Raw genomic sequence first — 26,188 nt, forward strand, 5'->3', positions numbered from 1 at the left:
TAATTTGTAATTTTTATTCATACAAAAAAATATAAGATTTACTGTTATTCCTTATTGCAATAATTGTATAAATAATGTCAACCCATTCACAAATGCATATTGGAATGGACAGTGACGTCATTTGTTTACTCTGAAACAGCCAAGCAATGGACCATTTCTCCTAGGTTGAGCTCCATTTTAAGGTACTTTTTGTCATGAAAGCAATTAAAATCATATCTATTTCTGTAATATATCTTATATTCTATCAAATGAGACCAAAAAAAATGAGAATACAACCATAAAAACCATTTGAAATTACCGCTAAGGGGTGGCTAATTGCTGAGAAGTGAACTCCATTCTTTATGCCTAGATTTCTTTCATTTTTGGTGTACGTTAAGAAGCATCTTTCCATCATACATTGCCCAAGTTTCAATAAGATAGTCCAACAAACAAATGAGATACAATTCCTGAGATCAAGAGCAAGAGCCCCTCACCAGTGTCAAGGAACCTGCCTTGAGGTCGGCTCGCTTGTGGAAATTTTGCTCGCGTATGGAAGCAAAAAATCGACTCATCGACTGCTTGTATTTGGAAAAACTCGCACGTGGACACGCTCGCAAGTAGAGGTTCCACAGTGCTTGCAACATCTGCCACATTGCTCCCCTATCCACTCTATCATATGCCTTTTCTAAATCCATAAATGCAATAAAAACTTCCCTACCTTTAACTAAATACTGTTCACATATATGCTTCAATGTAAACATTTGATCTACACATCCCCTACCCACTCTGAAACCTCCTTGCTCATCTGCAATCCTACATTCTGTCTTACCTCTAATTCTTTCAGTTATAACCCTACCGTACACTTTTCCTGGTATACTCAGTAAACTTATTCCTCTATAATTTTTACAGTCCCTTTTGTCCCCTTTCCCTTTATATAAAGGGACTATACATGCTCTCCGCCAATCCCTAGGTACCTTCCCCTCTTTCATACATTTATTAAACAAAAGTACCAACCACTCCAACACTATATCCCCCTCTGCTTTTAACATTTCTGTCATGAACCCATCAGTTCCAGCTGCTTTACCCCCTTTCATTCTATGTAATGCCTCACACACCTCCCCCACACTCACATCCTGTTCTTCTTCACTCCTAAAAGATGGTATACCTCCCTAGCCAGTGCATGAAATTACCGCTTCCCTTTCTTCGTCGACATTTAAAAGTTCCTCAAAATATTCTTGCCATCTACCCAAAACTTCCATCTCCCCATCTACTAACTCCCCTACTCTGTTTTTAACTGACAAATCCATTCGTTCCCTAGGCTTTCTTAACTTGTTTAACTCCAAAATTTTTTCTTATTTTCATTAAAATTTCTTGACAGTACCTATCCCACTCTATCATCTACTCTCCTTTTGCACTCTCTTCACCTTTCTTTTATTCTCCATATACTTTACTCTTCTTATAACACTTTTGCTTTGTAAAAACCTCTCATAAGCTAACTTTTTCTCTTTTATCACTTCCATTTACTTCATCATTCTACCAATCACTCCTCTTTCCTCCTGCACCCACCCTCCTATAACCACAAACTTCTGCCCCACATTCTAATACTGCATTTTTAAAACTATTCCAACCCTCTTCAACCCCCCCACTACTCATACTTGCACCAGCCCTCTTTTCTGCCAATAGTTGCTTATATCTCACCCGAACTTCCTCTTCCCTTAGTTTGTACACTTTCACCTCCCTCTTGCTTGTTGTTGCCATTTTCCTTTTCCCATCTACCTCTTACTCTAACTGTAGTTACAACTAAATAATGATTCGATATATCAGTTGGGCCTTTTAAATGTGTACATCCTGGAGCCTACCCATCAACCTTTTATCCACCAATACATAATCTAACAAACTACTTTCATTATGTGCTATAACATACCTTGTATATTTATTTATCCTCTTCTTCATAAAATGTGTTACTTATTACCAAACCTCTTTCTACACATAGCTCAATTAAAGGCTCCCCATTTTCATTTACCCCTGGCACCCCAAATTTACCTACTACTCCCTCCACAACATTTTTGCCCACTTTAGCATTGAAATCCCCAACCACAATTACTCTCACACTTGGTTCAAAACTCCCCACGCATTCACTCAACATTTCCCAAAATCTCTCTCTCTCCTCTACACTTCTCTCTTCTCCATGTGCATATACGCTTACTATAACCCACTTTTCACATCCTACCTTTATTTTATTCCACATAATGTTTGAATTAATACATTTATAGTCCCTCTTTTCCTGCCATAGCTTATCCTTCAACATTATTGCCACTCCTTCTTTAGCTCTAACTCTCTTTGAAACCCCTGACCTAATCCCATTTATTCCTCTCCACTGAAACTCTCCCACCCCCTTCACCTTTGTTTCACTTAAAGCCAGGACGTCCAGCTTCTTCTCATTCATAACATCCATAATCATCTCTTTCTTATCATTTGCACAACATCCACGCACATTCAGACTTCCCACTTTGACAATTTTCTTCTTATTCTTTTTAGTAATTATTACAGGTAAAGGGGTTAGTAGCCCATTGTTCCCGGCATTTTAGTTGACTTTTACAACACGCATGGCTTACAGAGGAAAGATTCTTATTCCTCTTCCCCATGGATATAAAAGGAAAAGTAATAAGACTAAGAACTATTAAGATAAAATCAAAGAAAACTCAGATGAGTGTGTATAAATAAACATGTACATGTATGTGTAGTGTGACTTAAGTGTAAGTAGAAGTAGCAAGACGTACCTGTAATCTTGCATATTTATGAGACAGACAAAAGACACCAGCAATCCTACCATCATGTAAAACAATTACAGGCTTTCGTTTCACACTCACTTGGCAGGACTGTAGTACCCCCCTGGGTAGTTGCTCTCTACCAACCTACTACTACAATTTTGTATATCTTCTTCTTTCAACAAACCGGCCATATCCCACCGAGGCAGGGTGGCCCAAAAAGAAAAACAAAAGTTTCTCTTTTTTAAATTTAGCCCCTTGCTCCCGGCATTTTAGTCGCCTCTTACAACACGCATGGCTTACGGAGGAAGAATTCTGTTCCACTTTCCCATGGAGATAAGAGGAAATAAACAAGAACAAGAACTAGAAAGAAAATAGCAGAAAACCCAGAGGTGTGTGTGTATATATATGCTTGTACATGTACGTGTAGTGTGACCTAAGTGTAAGTAGAAGTAGCAAGACGTACCTGTAATCTTGCATATTTATGAGACAGACAAAAGACACCAACAATCCTACCATCATGTAAAACAATTACAGGCTTTCGTTTCACACTCACTTGGCAGGACGGTAGTACCCCCCTGGGTGGTTGCTGTCTACCAACCTACTACTAAAATTTTGTATATCATCTTCTTCTTTCAACGTACCAGCCGTATCCCACTGAGGTGGAGGTGGCCCAAAAGGAAAAACAAAAGTTTCGCCTTTTAAATTTAGTAATACTGTATATACAGGAGAAGGGGTTACTAGCCCCTTGCTCCCAGCATTTTAGTCGCCTCTTACGACACGCATGGCTTTCGGAGGAAGAATTTTGTTCCATTTCCCCATGGAGATAAGAGGAATTAGACAAGAACAAGAACTAGAAAGAAAATAGAAGAAAACCCAGAGGGGTATGTATATATATGCTTGTACATGTATGTGCAGTGTGACCTAAGTGTAAGTAGAAGTAGCAAGACAAACCTGAAATCTTGCATGTTTTTGAAACAGAAAAAAGGACACCAGCAATCCTACCGTCATGTAAAACAATTACAGGCTTTCGTTTCACACTCACTTGGCAGGACGGTAGTACCCCCCCTGGGTGGTTGCTGTCTACCAACCTACTACTACAATTTTGTATATTTTTTTTTTTTTTTTTTTTCAACAAGTCGGCCGTCTCCCACCGAGGCAGGGTGACCCAAAAAAAAAGAAAGAAAATCCCCAAAAAGAAAATACTTTCATCATCATTCAACACTTTCACCACACTCACACATTATCACTGCTTTTGCAGAGGTGCTCAGAATATAACAGCTTAGAAACATATACATATAGAGATACACAACACATCCCTCCAAACTGCCAATATCCCAAGCCCCCTCCTTTAAAGTGCAGGCATTGTACTTCCCATTTCCAGGACTCAAGTCCGACTATATGAAAATAACCGGTTTCCCTGAATCCCTTCACTAAATATTACCCTGCTCACACTCCAACAGATCGTCAGGTCCCAAGTAACATTCGTCTCCATTCACTCCTATCTAACACGCTCATGCATGCTTGCTGGAAATCCAAGCCCCTAGCCCACAAAACCTCCTTTAACCCCTCTTTCCAACCCTTTCGAGGACGACCCCTACCCCTCTTTCCTTCCCCTATAGATTTATATGCTTTCCATGTCATTCTACTTTGATCCATTCTCACTAAATGACCAAACCACCTCAACAACCCCTCTTCTGCCCTCTGACTAATGCTTTTATTAACTCCACACCTTCTCCTAATTTCCACACTCCGAAAATTTTGTATATGTATAAATAAAATAATAGTAATATGAAGAGGTATTTATTTTTATTTATTTATTTAAAAATTTGAGCACACGTACAGAGGTACAAAAAATACAGATAAGAGCAGCATGCCAAAGCCACTTATACTATGCATAGCATTACGGGCTGGCTTAAAATTAACTTAAGATTAACTAAGCAATGATGAAATCAGTGATAAAACTTTAATGTAAACAGATTACTATAAAGCACAAGTGAGTATTACAAAGACAGGTCATATGGTTGTATGCATTGTTGTACATTCAGTAGAATGGAGTATTCTGTTAGGTAGTGTATTTAAAAAATAATTAAGTTAGATTGGGTTTTAGGTTTAACATTTATGTGATATAATTGTGAGAAACATTTAAGATATACAATTTATAAGGTTCAGTTATTCACTATTTATTTGGTTTTGGGTGAGTAAGTGATCTTTGAGAAGAGACTTGAATTTATAAACAGGTAGTGTTTCTTTTATATTTACAGGTAATGAATTCCAGATTTTAGGGCCTTTTATGTGCATTGAGTTTTTGCATAGTGTGAGATGGACACGAGGAACATCAAAGAGTGATCTGTGCCTTGTGTTATGGTCATGTGTTCTGTTGAGGTTGGCAAGGAGATGTTTGAGGGGAGGGTTAATATCAGAGTTAAGTGTTCTATGTATGTAATAGGTGCAGTAATAAGTATGGATGTTTTGTATGGTGAGTAGGTTTAGTGTATTGAATATTGGTGGAGTGTGCTGCCTATAGTGAGAATTTGTTATCATTCTAACTGCAGCCTTTTTTTGGGTAATTAGTGGTCTGAGATGGTTACTTGTTGTTGAGCCCCATGCACAAATTCCATAGGTGAGATAGGGGTAAATAAGAGAGTGATATAGGGCCAGGATGGCTGACTGTGGAGCATAGTACCGTATCTTTGATAGTATGCCTACAGTCTTGGAAATTTTCTTAGAAATTTGTTGTATATGTGTATATGTGTATCAAGACACATATTGTTTAATGTTGGTTGTGGTCATTAGTGAGGATAGAAATATATTGTAACATCAAGTGCATGGATATTAATGTTGATAATTTTTAATAATGTGTAACACTCTAGGTTCTAACCTTCAAACTCCTGTGAGGAAGGAGTGTGTGTCTGAACCCAACTTATGGATGCCAGCAAAATATATGTATTATTGTAAATGCTTCAGGTTCAAACCTATGAACTCCGACAAGGGAGACGCATGTGTGTATGTGTACCCGACAATATTGCCGGTTTATAGAGGGGCAACGGATATATCGGATCATTATCTAGCTGTAGCTACAGTTAGAGTAAGAGGTAGATGGGACAAAATAAAAATGGCAGTAGCAAGTAAGAGAGAGGTGAATGTTTAGCAAGTAAGAGAGAGGTGAAAGTTTATAATCTAAGAGAGGAGGAAGTTAAGGTGAGATATAAGCAACTATTAGCAGAAAGGTGGACTAGTGCAAGTGTGGGTAGTGGGGGGTTGATGAGGGATGGGATAGTTTTAAATATGCAGTATTAGAATGTGGGGTAGAAGTTTGTGGCTATAGGAGGGTGGGTGCAGGAGGAAAGAGGAGTAATTGGTAGAATGATGAGGTAAAGGGTGCAATAAAAGAGAAAAAGGCAGCTTATGAGAGGTTTTTACAAAGCAGAAGTGATATAAGAAGGGCAGAGTATATGGATAGTAAAAGAAAGGTGAAGAGACTGGTGAGAGAGTGCAAAAAGAGAGCAAATGAAAGAGTGGGAGAGGCACTGTCAAGAAATTTTGCTGAGAATAAGAAAATATTTTGGAGTGAAATAAACAAGTTAAGAAAGCCTAGGGAATGAATGGATTTGTCAGTTAAAAACAGAGTAGGGGAGTTAGTAGATGGGGAGCTGGAGGTATTGGGTAGATGGCGGGAATATTTTGAGGAACTTTTAAATGTCGACGAAGAAAGGGAGGCGGTAATTTCATGCACTGGCCAGGGAGGTATACCATCTTCTAAGAGTGAAGAAGAAGAGCAGGATGTGAGTATGGGGGAGGTGCATGAGGCATTATGTAGAATGAAAGGGGGTAAAGCAGCTGGAACTGATGGGATCATGACAGAAATGTTAAAAGCAGGGGATGATATAGTGTTGGAGTGGTTGGTATTTTTGTTTAATAAATGTATGAAAGAGGGGAAGGTACCTAGGGATTGGTAGAGAGCATGTATAATTCCTTTACATAAAGGGAAGGGGGAGAAAAGAGATTCTAAAAATTATAGAGGAATAAGTTTACTAAGTATACCAGGAAAAGTGTATGATAGGGTTATTATGGAAAGAATTAGAGGCAAGACAGAATGTAGGATTGCGGATGAGCAAAAAGGTTTTAGAGTGGGTAGGGGATGTGTAGATCAAATGTTTACATTGAAGCATATATGTGAACAGTATTTAGATAAAGGTAGGGAAGTTTTCATTGCATTTATGGATTTAGAAAAGGCATATGATAGAGTGGATAGGGGAGCAATGTGGCAGATGTTGCAAGTATATGGAATAGGTGGTAAGTTACTAAATGCTGTAAAGAGTTTTTATGAGGATAGTGAGGCTCAGGTTAGTGTGTGTAGAAGAGAGAAAGACTACTTCTCAATAAAAGTAGGTCTTAGACAGGGATGTGTAATGTAACCATGGTTGTTTAATATATTTATAGTTGAGGTTGTAAAAGAAGTAAATGCTAGGGTGTTCGGGAGAGGTGTTGGATTAAATTATGGGGAATTAAATACAAAATGGGAATTGACACAGTTACTTTTTGCTGATGATACTGTGCTTATGGGAGATTCTAAAGAAAAGTTGCAGAGGTTAGTGGACAAGTTTGGGAGTGTGTGTAAAGGTGGAAAGTTGAAAGTGAGCATAGAAAAGAGTAAGGTGATGAGGGTATCAAATGCTTTAGATAAATAAAAATTGGATATCAAATTGGAGAGGAGGGGTATGAAAGAAGTGAATGTTTTCAGATATTTGGGAGTTGACGTGTCAGCGGATGGATTTATGAAGGATGAGGTTAACAATAGAATTGACAAAGAAAAAAAGGTGAATGGTACATTGAGGTATATGTGGAGATGAAAAACATTATCTATGGAGGCAAAGAAGGGAATGTATAAAAGTATAGTGGTACCAACACTCTTATAATGGTGTGAAGCTTGGGTTGTAAATGCTGCAGTGAGGAGGTGGTTGGAGGCGGTGGAGATGTCTTGTCTAAGGGCAATGTGTGGTGTAAATATTATGCAGAGAATCTGGAGTGTGGAACTTAGGAGAAGGTGTGGAGTTAAAAGTATTAGAGGGCTGAAGAGGGGTTGTTGAGGTGGTTTGGTCATTTAGAGAGAATGGATCAAAGTAGAATGACATGAAGAGCGTATAAATCTGTAGGGGAAGGAAGGCGGGGTAGGGGTTGTCCTCGTAAAGGTTGAATGGAGGGGCTAAAGGAAGTTTTGTGGGCGAGAGGCTTGGACTTCCAGCAAGCATGCGTGAGCATGTTGGATAGGAGGAGTGAATGGAGACAAATGGTATTTGGGACCTGATGAGCTGTTGGAGTGTGAGCAGGGTAATATTTAGTGAAGGGATTCAGGGAAACCGGTTGTTTTTATATAGCCGGACTTGAGTATGTACTGGAAATGGGAAGTACAGTGGATCCTCGACATTCGATACTAATCCGTTCCTGAGAGCTATCGAATGTCAAAAATATCGAAAGTCAAATTAATTTTCCCCATAAGAAATAATGGAAATCAAACTAATCTGTGCAAGACACTCAAAAGTTTGAAAATTTTTTTTTACCACATGCAATATTAAGTTTAATGCAATAGAATAATTACAATAACAACAATAACAATAGAATAATAACAATAGAATAATTGACACTTACCTTTAATGAAGATCTGGCGATGATTGATGGGATGGGAGGAGGGGAGAGTGTCGAAGTTGTTACTGTTTAGAAGGGGAATCTCCTTCCATTAGGACTTGAGGTAGCAAGTCCTTTTCCGGGGTTACTTCCCTTCTTCTTTCAATGCCACTAGGACCAGCTTGAGAGTCACTGGACCTCTGTCACCGTTCCTTTAAGATTTGTCTAAAATGGGCCATAACATTGTCATTGCAATAGCTGTGTTAGGGTGATTTTCATCCATAAAGGTTTGCAGTTCAACCCACTTTGCACACATTTCCTTAATTTTTGAAGTAGGCTGTTGCAACCCCTGAATGGGTTGCAGTGTATTTTTTTTTTTTTTTTATCACACTGGCCGATTCCCACCAAGGCAGGGTGGCCCAAAAAAGAATAACTTTCACCATCATTCACTCCATCACTGTCTTGCCAGAAGGGTGCTTTACACTACAGTTTTTAAACTGCAACATTAACACCCCTCCTTCAGAGTGCAGGCACTGTACTTCCCATCAGGGAAACCGGCCTGCCGGTTTCCCTGAACCCCTTCATAAATGTTACTTTGCTTACACTCCAACAGCACGTCAAGTATTTAAAACCATTTGTCTCCATTCACTCCCATCAAACACGCTCACGCATGCCTGCTGGAAGTCCAAGCCCCTCGCACACAAAACCTCCTTTACCCCCTCCCTCCAACCTTTCCTAGCCGACCCCTACCCCGCCTTCCTTCCACTACAGACTGATACACTCTTGAAGTCACTCTGTTTCTCTCCATTCTCTCTACATGTCCGAACCACCTCAACATCCCTTCCTCAGCCCTCTGGACAACAGTTTTGGTAATCCCGCACCTCCTCCTAACTTCCAAACTACAAATTCTCTGCATTATATTCACACCACACATTGCCCTCAGACATGACATCTCCACTGCCTCCAGCCTTCTCCTCGCTGCAACATTCATCACCCATGCTTCACACCCATATAAGAGCGTTGGTAAAACTATACTCTCATACATTCCCCTCTTTGCCTCCAAGGACAAAGTTCTTTGTCTCCACAGACTCCTAAGTGCACCACTCACCCTTTTCCCCTCATCAATTCTATGATTCACCTCATCTTTCATAGACCCATCCGCTGACACGTCCACTCCCAAATATCTGAATACATTCACCTCCTCCATACTCTCTAACTCCAATCTGATATCCAATCTTTCATCACCTAATCTTTTTGTTATCCTCATAACCTTACTCTTTCCTGTATTCACTTTTAATTTTCTTCTTTTGCACACCCTACCAAATTCATCCACCAAACTCTGCAACTTCTCTTCAGAATCTCCCAAGAGCACAGTGTCATCAGCAAAGAGCAACTGTGACAACTCCCACTTTATGTGTGATTCTTTATCTTTTAACTCCACGCCTCTTGCCAAGACCCCTCACATTTACTTCTCTTACAACCCCATCTATTATGTATATATATATATATATATATATATATATATATATATATATATTACATGTATATTACCTTTTCATATAATTTTATATTGCTTATATTTTCGATAATAGCTAAATCGTGAATATATTGCTTTATATTATTATTTGACTTAGTTAAATTTTGTTAGGTAGGATGTAACACATATATTATGTGCTCATAGTTCAAGTCTTGATTGTCTAACTACTGTAATTATCTTTCTTTGCTCGTTATTCTGCCGGCTTCTGTTGCTGAGCTGCAGCTGTCCACGGAGCTATCACGTGATCGAGGGGGGGGCTGTCCTCACCTCGCCTGAAGTATTCAGTCTGGTCTAGACTCGCTTGGTGGTTGGACGTATTCCTGACAAGTGCCTAACTCTTCCTTATTGGCCCTTGTTGGAAGATCGTCTCTGTAGCTTTAATGTTAGTTCTGGAGACTCTGTTCACAGAACTTTGTATAGACTTAGTGATTTTCGACGTTGTACTGAGGTTGTGTGTCGCATAGACACTCTAAGCAACTCAAGTCCTGAGCTATAGCTTCTGACCTAATTTGTACTGGTATCTGTGTATTGTCACAGTTGGGGATTTTCTTATGCTGAACTTAGATTCAGTAGTATGGGAGTTTTGTGGCTTTTGTGGAGGATCTGCTGATGGTCCCTACTTAGTGTCGTTATATTATCTCCTTGATCCTGATTTTGTGTCGCAGTTGCTTGTTATATTGCTCTTGGGCTTAGCATTCTTTTTATTGTTCAAGCAGACTGTTCTGATTGCCAGTTGGTCAAGAAGTTAGTTTATTTGAGGACTTTGTCAGTCACTTGTTTAAGTCTAGTCGAGTCGTGAGACATAGCGAACTACTTAGAGCACTTACACACACATACACAAACTTATTTGTATATTGTATTATTAAATGTTAATGTACCAGACGGTACTTAAGAATTATAAATGTGATATGTGCTTTCAGCACAATAATACTGTACACGAGAGAAGTGATTAATATTATTTTGATTTTTGTGATTAATTTAATTTAATTTAATTTGATGTACGCCTAGACAACTTAATTAATAAATTTATTAAATTTTAATTTCTCTAGTTAGTAGCCTACCAGTTGTAATCCTGAAGCACTATTGAATCATACTGAATTCTAATGGATAATTGGACAAGGATACTAACTAATTGTTACGAAAACCCAGTAACAGGCTGGATGCTAAAAGGGTAGTCCTTTCTAGTATTCACTGGAGATCTCTAAGCTTTTAGAATCGCGTTTTTTGTAACATAGGCACACTGGAGTCCACAACTGGCATAGGCTTCTCAGGGTTAGCCCCAAACCCTTCAAAATCTTTCTTAATTTCCATACTAATTCTCACCCTTTTTACCACAGGGTTAGCACTAGAAGCTTTCTTAGGGCCCATGGTGACTTATTTTGCAGAAACAAGCACCAAAAACAGTGATAATATGGATAATATGGAATGTACTGAATGTATCCTGAGAATGCGCGCACACTGGTTGGCTTGTAAACACTGGCACACACAGGGCAGTCAGGCCACATGTGGACACGTCTCGTATGAATCGTATCGAATGTCGGGTTTTCCATCTAATGTCGAGGCAAAATTTTTGCATTAAAATGCATCGAATGTCGGATTTATTGAATGTCGATGCCATCGAATGTCGGGGGTCCACTGTACAATGCCTGCACTTTAAAGGAGGGGTTTGGGATATTGGCAGTTTGGAGGGATATGTTGTATATCTTTATACATATATACTTCTAAACTGTTGTGTTTTGGGTACATCTGCAAAAACATTGATAGTGTGTGAGTGAGGTAAAAGTGTTGAATAATGATGAAAGTATTTTCTTTTTGGGATTTTCTTTCTTTTTGGGCCACCCTGCCTCGGTGGGAGATGGCCGACTTGTTAAAAAAAAAATTACTGAGTATACCAGGTAAAGTGTATGGTAGGGTTATTATTGAAGGAATTAGAGATAAGACAGAGAGCAGGATGGCTTTAGAATGGGTAGGGGATCAGATGTTTACATTGAAGCATATATGTGAACAGTATTTAGATTAAGGTAGGGAAGTTTTCATTGCATTTATGGATTTGGAAAAGGCATATGATAGAGTGGATAGGAGAGCAATGTGGCAAATGTTGCAACTGTATAGAATAAGAGTAAATTACTAAATACTGTAAAGAGTTAGGGTGTGTAGGAGGGAGATTACTTCTCAGTAAAAGTAGGTCTTAGACAGGGATGTGTAATGTCACCATGGTTGTTTAACATATTTATAGATGGGGTTGTAAAAGTATTGGGGAGAAGGGTGGTGGTATGGTTGTAGGAGATAATGAAAGGCAGAGTACTCAGCTGTGTTTACTCTCGCTTCGCCTTGGGTAACAACAACAACCCCTGCTCACAGCTATAAACACCGTACAGGTGGGATTAAATTTTGGGGAATCAAACACAAAATGGGAGTTAACACAGTTACTTTTTGCTGATGATACTGTGCTTTTGGGGGGATTCTAAAGAAAATTTGGAAAGGTTAGTGAACGAGTTTGGGAGGGTGTGTAAAGGTAGAAAGTTGAAAGTGAATATAGGTGTGGTGATGAGGGTATCAAACAATTTCGATAAAGAAAAATTGGATATCACATTGGAGATAGGAAGTATGGAAGAAGTGAATCTTTTCAGATATTTGGGACTTGAGTTGTCAGTGGATGGGTTTATGAAGGATGAGGTAAACCATAGAATTGGCGAAGGAAAAAAGGTGAGTGGTGCATTGAGGTATCTGTGGAGACAAAGAACGTTATCCATGGAGGCAAAGAAGGGAATGTACGAGAGTATAGTGGTACCAACACTCTTATATGGGTGTGAAGCACGAGTTGTAAATGCTGAGACGAGGAGGCGGCTGGAGGCAGTGGAGATGTTGTGTCTAAGGGCAATGTGTGGTGTAAATATTATGCAGAGAATTCGTAGTGTGGAAATTAGGAGGAGGTCTGGAGTTACTAAAAGTACATATTAGTCAGAGGGATGAAGAGGGGCAGTTGAAGTGGTTTGGTCATTTAGAGAGAATGGAACAGAGTAGAATGATTTGGAGAGCTTATAAATCTCTTGGGGAAAGAAGGCGGGGTAGGGGTTATTCCCAAAAAGGCTGGAGGGAGGGGGTAAAGGAGGTTTTGTGGGCGAGGGGCTTGGACGTCCAGCAAGCGTGCGTGAGCGTGTTAGATAGGAGTGAATGGAGACGAATGGTTTTTGGGACCTGACAAGCTGTTGGAGTGTGAGCAGGGTAATATTTTGTGAAGAGATTCAGGGAAACTGGTTAGCCGGACTTGAGTCCTGGAAATGGGAGGTGTACAATGCCTGCGCTTTAAAGGAGGGGTTTCGGATATTGGCAGTTTGGAGGGATGTCTAAACTGTCGTATCTGAGCACCTCTGCAAAGACAGTGATTATATATGAGTGATGGTGAAAGTCTTGAATGATGATGAAAGTTTTTTCTTTCTTTTTGGGTTTTTCTTTCATTTTGGTCACCCTGCTTGGTTGGAAAACAGCCGACACATTAAAAAATAAAATTCAATAAACATTTATCATTGGATATTATTAGACAAACTCAATTTATAATGATTTTATGCCACATCCATAACAATTTGGAAAATTAAGAATTAAACGTCATATCCAGGGAAGCAGGTTACTTGGTTGCCCTGAAACTCCCTGAAAGCCCAGTAGCTCATCTGAAGTGTCTTTGATCTGCTGTCATCTCTCTCTTCTACCTCTATTATTTGTTCTTAATAAGCAATTTTGGGTAATGTCATGCCATATTATTACAATCATAACTAAGCACTAAACCCATTTGGGTTATACAGCACTGCAGGGTAGGGTGTGTTAAAGGTGTAATATGCCTGATCAGAGACCAGGAGGTGTGAATAATATGATTGAGGGAGAGTTAGGAAGGGTGGTGAGGAGTGCTGAAGGGAAGTATAATCAGAGTTGATGTAATAAAGTTGTTGTTGACAGAAAAGTCAAAGAGGGAGTCTGTGTCAAAGGTGGGCCATGCAAGGTCATAAAGCTGTTACAGCTTTATGACCTGGCATGGCCCCAATGGTGTCTTTGACGAGATGTCTGAGGCACCACATCTTGGCTGTCTGAGTGTTTACAGTCAGACAGCCAAGAGACAGTGCTCATAGAGTCATTTCGGTAAGAGTCACTGATGTCACCAACATTTTTGCATGGCAGAATCCAAGGATATTACAGTTTGTTAATATTCTTCAGATGATCATAAATAACTGCAATGAAGTGATTGTTTAAACAATACAAAATAAAATGTTACTGTATTCTGTGAAACCTCCCTACCAGTATCCTGAATATGCCCTAGTTAAATAAAAAGTGTATTGTTAAAAAGAAAGTGGTAATTAAAAATCAAGTTAATTGAAGTCTTTATTTTATATACTCAGGGGCAAAAGTTCAAGAATTTTGCCCACATGGTACCAAAGAGGAGTGTGAGAGAGCAATGAAGAAAAGCCTTCAGTGTGGGAGGCTCCACTTCCGAAAAATTATCCAAAAGCACACGGATGAGTCTTTAGGTGACTGCTCCTTCCTTAACACCTGTTTCCACATGGACACCTGCCGGTAAGGACTATACTCTAATGAGATCTCTTTTATTACCTTTATGGTCTTGTTTGATATCTGTTTGAAGGTTAGGGAGCATTGCTGTGATTAGGGGTATTATTTGGAGGCATACTTACTAGGGAAATGAAAAAAAAGGAGAAGGGAACTAGTTGGCATGTATAGTTGATATGAATGTGGTATGTCAGGTGATAGGGAAGGGTACGTGGATTGTGTGAGAGTGAGCATCAGGTAAAGTTAACGCACCAAGTTTATCAAGATAATTGCTAAACAGAAATATATTTGCTCTACCTGTATACCTTAATGCACAGTATTGTACCAAATCTGTGAAAATACAATGAAATGGATTAGTGCACTCTCTGAATATTTCTTAAGAAATCTGAGAAATTGAATTAAACAGTGTGCTAATTTTTTAGCCCTATGTTATTTTTTAGCAAAAATGGGAGTATATCTGAGAAGAAATGTTTTGACCCTTGCATGAGTGTCAAATTAAAATGTATTTTGCTGGGTTGAAAGGTAAACTTTTAAGAGTGGAAAACAAAGTATGGTCATGCAAAAACAGAACTGAACAAGATAACCTCATGAAGTGAATGTACAAAGTCTAGGGCAAGTGGATGGTGTAAGGGCTTTGGAGGAAGAGTGTGTGGTAAGTGCGAAAAGGTGTTGAGTGGTACAATAGGTACTTGGACATTCAGTAGGCTTATTTTTTTTGTAATCTAAATGATGCCTAATTATTATTATTACAATCAAAACTAAGTGCTAAACCCACAAGGGTCATATAGTGCTGCAGTGATATTTAATACAACATTTATTTTTGAATAATAGTATTAAATAAAGTTATACAGTACAGAAGTTTGGATGGATATGTTGTGTATCTTTATATGTATATAGTACTTCTAAACTGTTGTATTCTGAGCAACTCTGCAAAAACAGTAATTATGTGTGAGTGAGGTGAAAGTTTTTAATGATGATGAAAGTATTTTCTTTCTTCTTTTTGGGTCACCCTGCTTCGGTGGGAGACAGCCGACTTGTTAAAAAAAAAAAATACAGTACAGCTAGCCCTCCACTTTCACGAGCTTCGAACATTCTTGAATGCCCAGCCTAATGTCCATGCGGGAAAAAGTACGGGAAAACGCTTCCCATAACATGTATATACAATATTTTACGATGTTTTCATGTGTTTTATGATTGTTTGTGGTTCACTAGGTTAAGGAAGTGAAGTATTGTTAAGCTGAGTAAATGCTATTATTATATTTCCCTACAATATATTTGTGCATCAAAACATTCGCAAACTTTACAGTACAGTATTATTATATTTCCCTACATCATATTTGTTCACCAATCATTCGTAAAATTTCTAGATTTGCGAGGTTCTTGATCCTATAACCCTCGTGAATGTGGAGGGCCTCCTGTATACAGTTTGACAAAAATGAGAAATGTTACTTAGAAAACAGGCTAGGATTCATAAACCACATTCAAATTACCATTTATTTTTCTGGTCTGTTAGAATGCATCCAAGACAGTTATTTGGGATAATTGTATTTATTGCAGCTATGTTCACTATGAGGTCGATTATACGGGTGTATCTGAGCAGCATCAGCATGACCAGCCACCCTCCATAATAATGCCTAGGGAACGCCCACGCCAAGAAGAAAGAACCATATTATTTCCTCCACAGTGGATTCAGTGTGATCTTAGATTTCTAGATATGTCTATACTAGGTAAGTCTTCAGGATAGTATCTGTAACAAGCAGCTTGACTCTAATTTGTCATAGCAGTCATAATAAGCTTTTAAAGTAAATTTTTGCATCTTAAAATTCAGGCTACACCCAACCACTCAACTTGAAAAAACCAAAATGTGAGGCGATGAGCCTGGGAAACAGATTCTTTCATACATGATTGATATTAGTGAAGAGGGAGCTGAAAATATATTACATAATCTATTTAATTTCCTTCTTGGACTTGCTCTGTTTTACATTTAGAAGTGTGTAATAGCATAGCACTAATGGTAATTGTAAAAAAAATGAGTCATGCACAGTTAATTGTTGTTCATTCTTTTATAAAAATTACTGTACATTAATTTCCAGGATTAATTAAAACTCAGTTTTAGTGGAATCTTGATATATTTTCATTTTGAGACATAAGTAGTTGATATGCTGTTAAAGCCACACTAGGAAATAATCTTACTGCACTTTTATACTTTTATATATATATATATATATATATTTTTTTCAACAAGTCGGCCGTCTCCCACCGAGGCAGGGTGACCCAAAAAAGAAAGAAAATCCCCAAAAAGAAAATACTTTCATCATCATTCAACACTTTCACCACACTCACACATTATCACTGCTTTTGCAGAGGTGCTCAGAATACAACAGTTTAGAAGCATATACGTATAAAGATACACAACATATCCCTCCAAACTGCCAATATCCTAAACCCCTCCTTTAAAGTGCAGGGATTGTACTTCCCATTTCCAGGACTCAAGTCCGACTATATGAAAATAACCGGTTTCCCTGAATCCCTTAACTAAATATTACCCTGCTCACACTCCAACAGATCGTCAGGTCCCAAGTATCATTCGTCTCCATTCACTCCTATCTAACACGCTCATGCACGCTTGCTGGAAGTCCAAGCCCCTCGCCCACAAAACCTCCTTTACCCCCTCTTTCCAACCCTTTCGAGGACGACCCCTACCCCTCTTTCCTTCCCCTATAGATTTACATGCTTTCCATGTCATTCTACTTTGATCCATTCTCTCTAAATGACCAAACCACCTCAACAACCCCTCTTCTGCCCTCTGACTAATGCTTTTATTAACTCCACACCTTCTCCTAATTTCCACACTCCGAATTTTCTGCATAATATTTACACCACACATTGCCCTTAGACAGGACATCTCCACTGCCTCCAACCGTCTCCTCGCTGCTGCATTTACCACCCAAGCTTCACATCCATATAAGAGTGTTGGTACTACTATACTTTCATACATTCCCTTCTTTGTCTCCATAGATAACGTTTTTTGACTCCACATATACCTCAACGCACCACTCACCTTTTTTCCCTCATCAATTCTATGATTAACCTCATCCTTCATAAATCCATCCGTCGACACGTCAACTCCCAAGTATCTGAAAACATTCACTTCTTCCATACTCCTCCTCCCCAATTTGATATCCAATTTTTCTTTATCTAAATAATTTGATACCCTCATCACCTTACTCTTTTCTATGTTCACTTTCAACTTTCTACCTTTACACACATTCTCAAACTCATCCACTAACCTTTGCAATTTTTCTTTAGAATCTCCCATAAGCACAGTATCATCAGCAAAAAGTAACTGTGTCAATTCCCATTTTGAATTTGATTCCCCATAGTTTAATCCCACCCCTCTCCCGAACACCCTAGCATTTACTTCTTTTACAACCCCATCTATAAATATATTAAACAACCATGGTGACATTACACATCCCTGTCTAAGACCTACTTTTACCGGGAAGTATTCTCCCTCTCTTCTACACACCCTAACCTGAGCCTCACTATCCTCATAAAAGCTCTTTACAGCATTTAGTAACTTACCACCTATTCCATATACTTGCAACATCTGCCACATTGCTCCTCTATCCACTCTATCATATGCCTTTTCTAAATCCATAAATGCAATAAAAACTTCCCTACCTTTATCTAAATACTGTTCACATATATGCTTCAATGTAAACACTTGATCTACACATCCCCTACCCACTCTGAAGCCTCCTTGCTCGTCCGCAATTCTACATTCTGTCTTACCTCTAATTCTTTCAATTATAACCCTACCGTATACTTTTCCTGGTATACTCAGTAAACTTATTCCTCTATATTTTTTACAATCTCTTTTGTCCCCTTTCCCTTTATATAAAGGGACTATACATGCTCTCCGCCAATCCCTAGGTACTTTCTCCTCTTTCATACATTCATTAAACAAAAGTACCAACCACTCCAACACTATATCCCCCCCTGCTTTTAACATTTCTGTCATGATCCCATCAGTTCCAGCTGCTTTACCCCCTTTCATTCTACGTAATGCCTCACGTACCTCCACCACACTTACATTCTGCTCTTCTTCACTCCTAAAAGATGGTATACCTCCCTGGCCAGTGCATGAAATTACCGCCTCCCTTTCTTCCTCAACATTTAAAAGTTCCTCAAAATATTCTCGCCATCTGCCTAATACCTCCCTCTCCCCATCTACTAACTCCCCTACTCTGGTTTTAATGGACAAATCCATACTTTCCCTAGGCTTTCTTAACTTGTTTAACTCACTCCAAAATTTTTTCTTATTTTCATTAAAATTTCTTGACAGTGCCTCTCCCACTCTTTCATCTGCTCTCCTTTTGCACTCTCTTCACCTTTCTTTTACTCTCCATATACTCTGCTCTTCTTATATATGTATATATATATATATATATATATATATATATATATATATATATATATATATATATATATATATATATATATATATATATATATATATATATATATATATATATATATATTTTTTTTTTTTTTTTTTCAACAAGTCGGCCGTCTCCCACCGAGGCAGGGTGACCCAAAAAAGAAAGAAAATCCCCAAAAAGAAAATACTTTCATCATCATTCAACACTTTCACCACACTCGCACATTATCACTGTTTTTGCAGAGGTGCTCAGAATACAACAGTCTAGAAGCATACACATATAAAGATACACAACATATCCCTCCAAACTGCCAATATCCCAAACCCCTCCTTTAAAGTGCAGGCATTGTACTTCCCATTTCCAGGACTCAAGTCCGACTATATGAAAATAACCGGTTTCCCTGAATCCCTTCACTAAATATTACCCTGCTCACACTCCAACAGATCGTCAGGTCCCAAGTACCATTCGTCTCCATTCACTCCTATCTAACACGCTCACGCACGCTTGCTGGAAGTCCAAGCCCCTTACCCACAAAACCTCCTTTACCCCCTCTCTCCAACCCTTTCGAGGACGACCCCTACCCCGCCTTCCTTCCCCTATAGATTTATATGCTTTCCATGTCATTCTACTTTGATCCATTCTCTCTAAATGACCAAACCACCTCAACAACCCCTCTTCTGCCCTCTGACTAATACTTTTATTAACTCCACACCTTCTCCTAATTTCCACACTCCGAATTTTCTGCATAATATTTACACCACACATTGCCCTTAAACAGGACATCTCCACTGCCTCCAACCGTCTCCTCGCTGCTGCATTTACCACCCAAGCTTCACACCCATATAAGAGTGTTGGTACTACTATACTTTCATACATTCCCTTCTTTGCCTCCATAGATAACGTTTTTTGACTCCACATATACCTCAACGCACCACTCACCTTTTTTCCCTCATCAATTCTATGATTAACCTCATCCTTCATAAATCCATCCGCCGACACGTCAACTCCCAAGTATCTGAAAACATTCACTTCTTCCATACTCCTCCTCCCCAATTTGATATCCAATTTTTCTTTATCTAAATCATTTGACACCCTCATCACCTTACTCTTTTCTATGTTCACTTTCAACTTTCTACCTTTACACACATTCCCAAACTCATCCACTAACCTTTGCAATTTTTCTTTAGAATCTCCCATAAGCACAGTATCATCAGCAAAAAGTAACTGTGTCAATTCCCATTTTGAATTTGATTCCCCATAATTTAATCCCACCCCTCTCCCAAACACCCTAGCATTTACTTCCTTAACAACCCCATCTATAAATATATTAAACAACCATGGTGACATTACACATCCCTGTCTAAGACCTACTTTTACCGGAAAATAGTCTCCCTCTCTTCTACACACCCTAACCTGAGCCTCACTATCTTCATAAAAACTCTTTACAGCATTTAATAACTTACCACCTATTCCATATACTTGCAACATCTGCCACATTGCTCCTCTATCCACTCTATCATATGCCTTTTCTAAATCCATAAATGCAATAAAAACTTCCCTACCTTTATCTAAATACTGTTCACATATATGCTTCAATGTAAACACTTGATCTACACATCCCCTACCCACTCTGAAACCTCCTTGCTCATCCGCAATCCTACATTCTGTCTTACCTCTAATTCTTTCAATTATAACCCTACCGTACACTTTTCCTGGTATACTCAGTAAGCTTATTCCTCTATAATTTTTACAGTCTCTTTTGTCCCCTTTCCCTTTATATAAAGGGACTATACATGCTCTCCGCCAATCCCTAGGTACCTTCCCCTCTTTCATACATTTATTGAACAAAAGTACCAACCACTCCAACACTATATCCCCCCCTGCTTTTAACATTTCTGTCATGATCCCATCAGTACCAGCTGCTTTACCCCCTTTCATTTTACGTAATGCCTCACGTACCTCCCCCACACTTACATTCTGCTCTTCTTCACTCCTAAAAGATGGTATACCTCCCTGACCAGTGCATGAAATTACTGCCTCTGTTTCTTCCTTAACATTTAAAAGTTCCTCAAAATATTCTCGCCATCTACCTAATACCTCCATCTCCCCATCTACTAACTCCCCTACTCTGTTTTTAACGGACAAATCCATATTTTCCCTTGGCTTTCTTAACTTGTTTAACTCACTCCAAAATTTTTTCTTATTTTCATTAAAATTTCTTGACAGTGCCTCTCCCACTCTATCATCTGCTCTCCTTTTGCACTCTCTCACCACTCGCTTTACCTTTCTTTTACTCTCCATATATTCTGCTCTTCTTATAACACTTCTGCTTTGTAAAAACCTCTCATAAGCTACCTTTTTCTCTTTTATCACACCCTTTACTTCATCATTCCACCAATCACTCCTCTTTCCTCCTGCACCCACCCTCCTATAACCACAAACTTCTGCCCCACATTCTAATACTGCATTTTTAAAACTATTCCAACCCTCTTCAACCCCCCCATTACTCATCTTTGCACTATCCCACCTTTCTGCCAATAGTCGCTTATATCTCGCCCGAACTTCCTCCTCCCTTAGTTTATACACTTTCACCTCCCTCTTACTTGTTGTTGCCACCTTCCTCTTTTCCCATCTACCTCTTACTCTAACTGTAGCTACAACTAAATAATGATCCGATATATCAGTTGCCCCTCTATAAACATGTACATCCTGGAGCCTACCCATCAACCTTTTATCCACCAATACATAATCTAATAAACTACTTTCATTACGTGCTACATCATACCTTGTATATTTATTTATCCCCTTTTTCATAAAATATGTATTACTTATTACCAAATTTCTTTCTACACATAGCTCAATTAAAGGCTCCCCATTTACATTTACCCCTGGCACCCCAAATTTACCTACTACTCCCTCCATAACATTTTTACCCACTTTAGCATTGAAATCCCCAACCACCATTACTCTCACACTTGATTCAAAACTCCCCACGCATTCACTCAACATTTCCCAAAATCTCTCTCTCTCCTCTACACTTCTCTCTTCTCCAGGTGCATACACGCTTATTATAACCCACTTTTCACATCCAATCTTTATTTTACTCCACATAATCCTTGAATTAATACATTTATAGTCCCTCTTTTCCTGCCATAGCTTATCCTTCAACATTATTGCTACTCCTTCTTTAGCTCTAACTCTATTTGAAACCCCTGACCTAATCCCATTTATTCCTCTCCACTGAAACTCTCCCACCCCCTTCAGCTTTGTTTCACTTAAAGCCAGGACATCCAGCTTCTTCTCATTCATAACATCCACAATCATCTCTTTCTTATCATCTGCACAACATCCACGCACATTCAGACTTCCCACTTTGACAATTTTCTTCTTCTTATTCTTTTTATATATATATATATATATATATATATATATATATATATATATATATTATATATATATATATATATATATATATATATATATATATATATATATAATATATATATATATATATATATATATATATATAATATAATTTTTTTTTTTTTTTTTTTTTTTTCAGGAAAATTTGCTGTGATTATGGCAGATCCTCCATGGGATATTCACATGGAACTTCCCTATGGCACAATGTCAGATGATGAGATGAGACAACTTAACATTCCCATAATGCAAGAGGAGGGACTCATCTTTCTGTGGGTCACTGGCAGGTGAGCAACTTTCAGATGTTGTTTGTATCCTACTCCAGTTACTCACTTTGCCCATTTATAATTTGGCTCTCTAAACTGGTGTATACACCTGTGACTGACTGGTTTTAACTTTTTGACTGTCGGTGTCATATATATATGACTTACGAGCCAGTGATTTTGACGTATTAATATGCCAAAATTCTACCGGCTTCAAATCAAGCGGGAGAAAGCTGGTAGGCCCATATATGAGAGAATGTGTCTTTGTGGTCAGTGTGCACAGTATAAAAAATCCTGCAGCACACAGTGCATAATGAGGGGAAAAAAAAACTCCACTGACTTTGAGGTGTATTTTCGTATAGCATTTATAGTTGTATTCTCATTTTCTTGGTCTCATTTGAAAGAATGGAAGATATATTACAGAAATAGAGATGATTTTGATTAGTTTCATGATGAAAAGGACCTTGAAATTGAGCTCAAAGTAGCAGAAATGTTTGATTTCTACTGATGTTCAAGAGTAAACAAATGATGTCACTGTCCAATACGTGTCCAACTGGCCAGTCTAATACACAGTCACAAATGGGTTGACATTATTTATACAATTATTAGAATAATGCAGTAGCCTGCCTAACAGTAAATCTTTTTTTTGTGTGAATAAAAATTCAAAATAGAAAGCAAGAGTAATATAACAGGGGTCTGGAGACATGACTAATGAACAGAGAAAATGTTATTTTAGTGCCAGGAATGTCAGCATTGTTTATTCTGGACCCTATTTTGAAATTGGCATCTTTTTTAATTTGCATGAAATTGGCAAAATTGCCAATTTCTGACCACTTTATTGGGTAGTTGAAATCGGTAAATGGGCAGTTTCTTGTACTCAGTCAATAAAACAAATGGAATTCTGAAGAAATAGCTATGAGTTTGGTGAACTGGAACAATGGAATTGGCCAAATATAGGGGTCAAAGTGGGCGAAATCACCGATGCGTCTATATCACCGAGATCGCTAACCTTGCGAGAGCGTAATTCTGTAAGTTTTCCATCAAAATTCATACTTTTGGTGTCATTACCATTGGGAAAAGATTCTCTATCATTTCAAAAGAAAAAATAATTTTTTTTTAATATTTTGTGACGAAGACGCTTCATGATTTGGGGTTCTTTGACCCCATTGCTTGTTTCTACATTCCCCACCAAAGACAGTATAATCTCTGCTAGTTCATCCATAATAACTAGAAAACAATAGTTAGGTATGCATAGGCTGAGATGTGGTTTCCTTTTTGGAATTATCTACTTGAGTTTGCTAAGTTGAATTCCAGCTCTTAGGCCCAGCACTATACATTTTATTGGTTGATTTAATAAACTATTATTCATATGTTTGAACCCTTTTATGAAGATCACTACTACTGTGTCTTTATTTAAGTTATTGGCTCCCAACCTCAGGTTCTAATAATTCCAAAAGTGAAAGAAAAAACTTTATATGAGAAGGAATGGCATGAGCTTTTTCAACTAATCAGTGTTCATCATTAGTGCCAGATTACAAGAGGTATTAAGTATATAAGCCTGTTGAAGAAGTGTGTCTCAAAGAACTGAAGGAGAGCTAGAAAAATCATGAAGGTGTCACCAGTGCCAAGTAACGAACAATTGTTCACAAATTAAAACCAGACTAACAAAGGGTCATAGCAATTTTTGAGACTAAGATAAAATAGTATTTGAAGTTTTTAAAGAAAAGCTAGAATACTTTTAAACATTCTTTGCCATTTTCAGTTGATGCAAACTGTTTGCAGCTAACAAAAGAATATCCAAGCAAAGTGAACTGAAATAATTCAATTGTAGCCATTTTTGTTACTACAGTTTTGGTTTTTATCTCAATATGGTGGCAACAGTAAATAGTAAATGCTGTACATATATAATAATATGCTTTAAAGTAGTTTTTCTAAAATAACTACAGTATTTTTAAAATCAGGGTGCATCTCATATAACAGAAAATGTTAGGTTTTCCCTAATGTATTTTCTTTCAAGTCTCACAAGCTTAACCCTAAATTAAGGGAAGTTTTTATTTTTTTAAATGCAGCACACATCTATTTCTTTGGTAATTAAAGTTAGTATATGCAAACCATAAGTGAACTTTTCATAATGTTAATTGTGTTACACAGAGCAATGGAACTAGGCCGTGAGTGTCTGAAACTTTGGGGCTACGAGCGTGTCGATGAAATAATTTGGGTGAAAACTAATCAGTTGCAACGAATTATCCGCACTGGCAGGACGGGGCACTGGCTAAATCATGGCAAAGAACATTGCTTGGTAAGATTTTCTTTATGGCGAAATTTAAGATGTAAAAATTTGGTATCATCATCATCATCATCATCATCATCATATTATTATTATTATTATCACTCAAAACTAAGCACTAAATCCACAAGGATCATATAGCTGCTATTGTCATAGATCTTTTTATTTTTTCCTCCCTTATTACATTATGTGCGTCTGTTTTTATTTTATTTTTTCTGTGGAGGAGTCAGGCAGTGCTTATCTTCATGTCACAGCTTCTGCACTTTCCTCCACTGAAGCCAGTGAGACTTCAGCAGAGGAATATATGATAATACAGTGGACCCCCGCATAACGATGGCATCACATAGCGATTATTTCGCATACCGCTTACTTTAATTGCAAAAATTTTGCCTCACATACCGCTTAAAAACCCGCTTACCGATTTTCCTCCGAGACGCGTCCAATGTGCGGCCTAAGCCACGCTCACATGTTCCGCCGGTGGCATTGTTTACCAGCCAGCCTCCGCGGTAACATCCAAGCATACAATCGGAATATTTCGTATTATTACAGTGTTTTCGGTGCTTTTTCTGGAAAATAAGTGACCATGGGCCCCAAGAAAGCTTCTAGTGCCAACCCTACAGCAATAAGGGTGAGAATTACAATAGAGAAGAAGAAAAAGATCATTGATAAGTATCGCTACTATTGGTGGTACAGCTGCTGCTGCTGCTGCTGCTGCACTGTCAGCTGCTGCTGCTGCTGTAGCATCGTCTGCTGCTGCTGCTGCTGTAGCATCGTCTGCTGCTGCTGTAGCATTGTCTGCTGCTGCTGCTGCTGCTGTAGCATCGTCTGCTGCTGCTGTAGCATTGTTGCTGCTGTACCACCGTCTGTTGCTGCTGTACCACCGTCAGCTGCTGCTGCTGCTGTAGCACCGTTGTTGGTGTGGCTTATTGAGAATACCAAGAAACAATTAACCCCAGAGGATTTGCCACCCAGGATAACCCAAAAAAGTCAGTGTCATTGAAGACTGTCTAACTTATTTCCATTGGGGTCCTTAATCTTGTCTCCCAGGATGCAACCCACACCAGTCGACTAACACCCAGGTGAACAGGGAAAAATGCCTGGAACTAGTGCTCATATTGGTGAATTTAAAGCCAGCAAAGGTTGGTTTGAGAGATTTAAGAATCGTAGTGGCATACACAGTGTGATAAGGCCTGTTCTGGAAGAAAATGCCAAACAGGACCTACAGTACTCAGGAGGAAAAGGCACTCCCAGGACACAGTGTCTCATCAGTCATTGCTGCATCTTCAATAAAGGTAAGTGTCATTTATTCT

General features: G+C 38.5%; 2 protein-coding genes across 5 annotated transcripts in view; one reads left to right on the forward strand and one right to left on the reverse strand.

Moving 5' to 3' along the window:
• LOC128687950 (N6-adenosine-methyltransferase catalytic subunit) overlaps window positions 1-26,188 on the forward strand; it is a 73,213-nt gene that overhangs the window by 32,283 nt on the left and 14,742 nt on the right. For all 4 annotated transcript variants that reach the window (XM_053775582.2, XM_053775585.2, XM_053775584.2 and 1 more), the window contains 4 exons: window positions 14,298-14,472; window positions 16,021-16,190; window positions 22,471-22,615; window positions 24,743-24,890. In XM_053775582.2, the coding sequence (XP_053631557.1) occupies window positions 14,298-14,472; window positions 16,021-16,190; window positions 22,471-22,615; window positions 24,743-24,890 (638 nt within the window). The remainder of the gene's footprint in view (window positions 1-14,297; window positions 14,473-16,020; window positions 16,191-22,470; window positions 22,616-24,742; window positions 24,891-26,188) is intronic.
• LOC128687961 (uncharacterized) overlaps window positions 1-26,188 on the reverse strand; it is a 171,249-nt gene that overhangs the window by 29,968 nt on the left and 115,093 nt on the right. The window lies entirely within an intron of this gene.

Source organism: Cherax quadricarinatus, chromosome 10, assembly GCF_038502225.1.
Source record: "Cherax quadricarinatus isolate ZL_2023a chromosome 10, ASM3850222v1, whole genome shotgun sequence".
In the NCBI taxonomy this organism is placed as follows: domain Eukaryota; kingdom Metazoa; phylum Arthropoda; class Malacostraca; order Decapoda; family Parastacidae; genus Cherax; species Cherax quadricarinatus.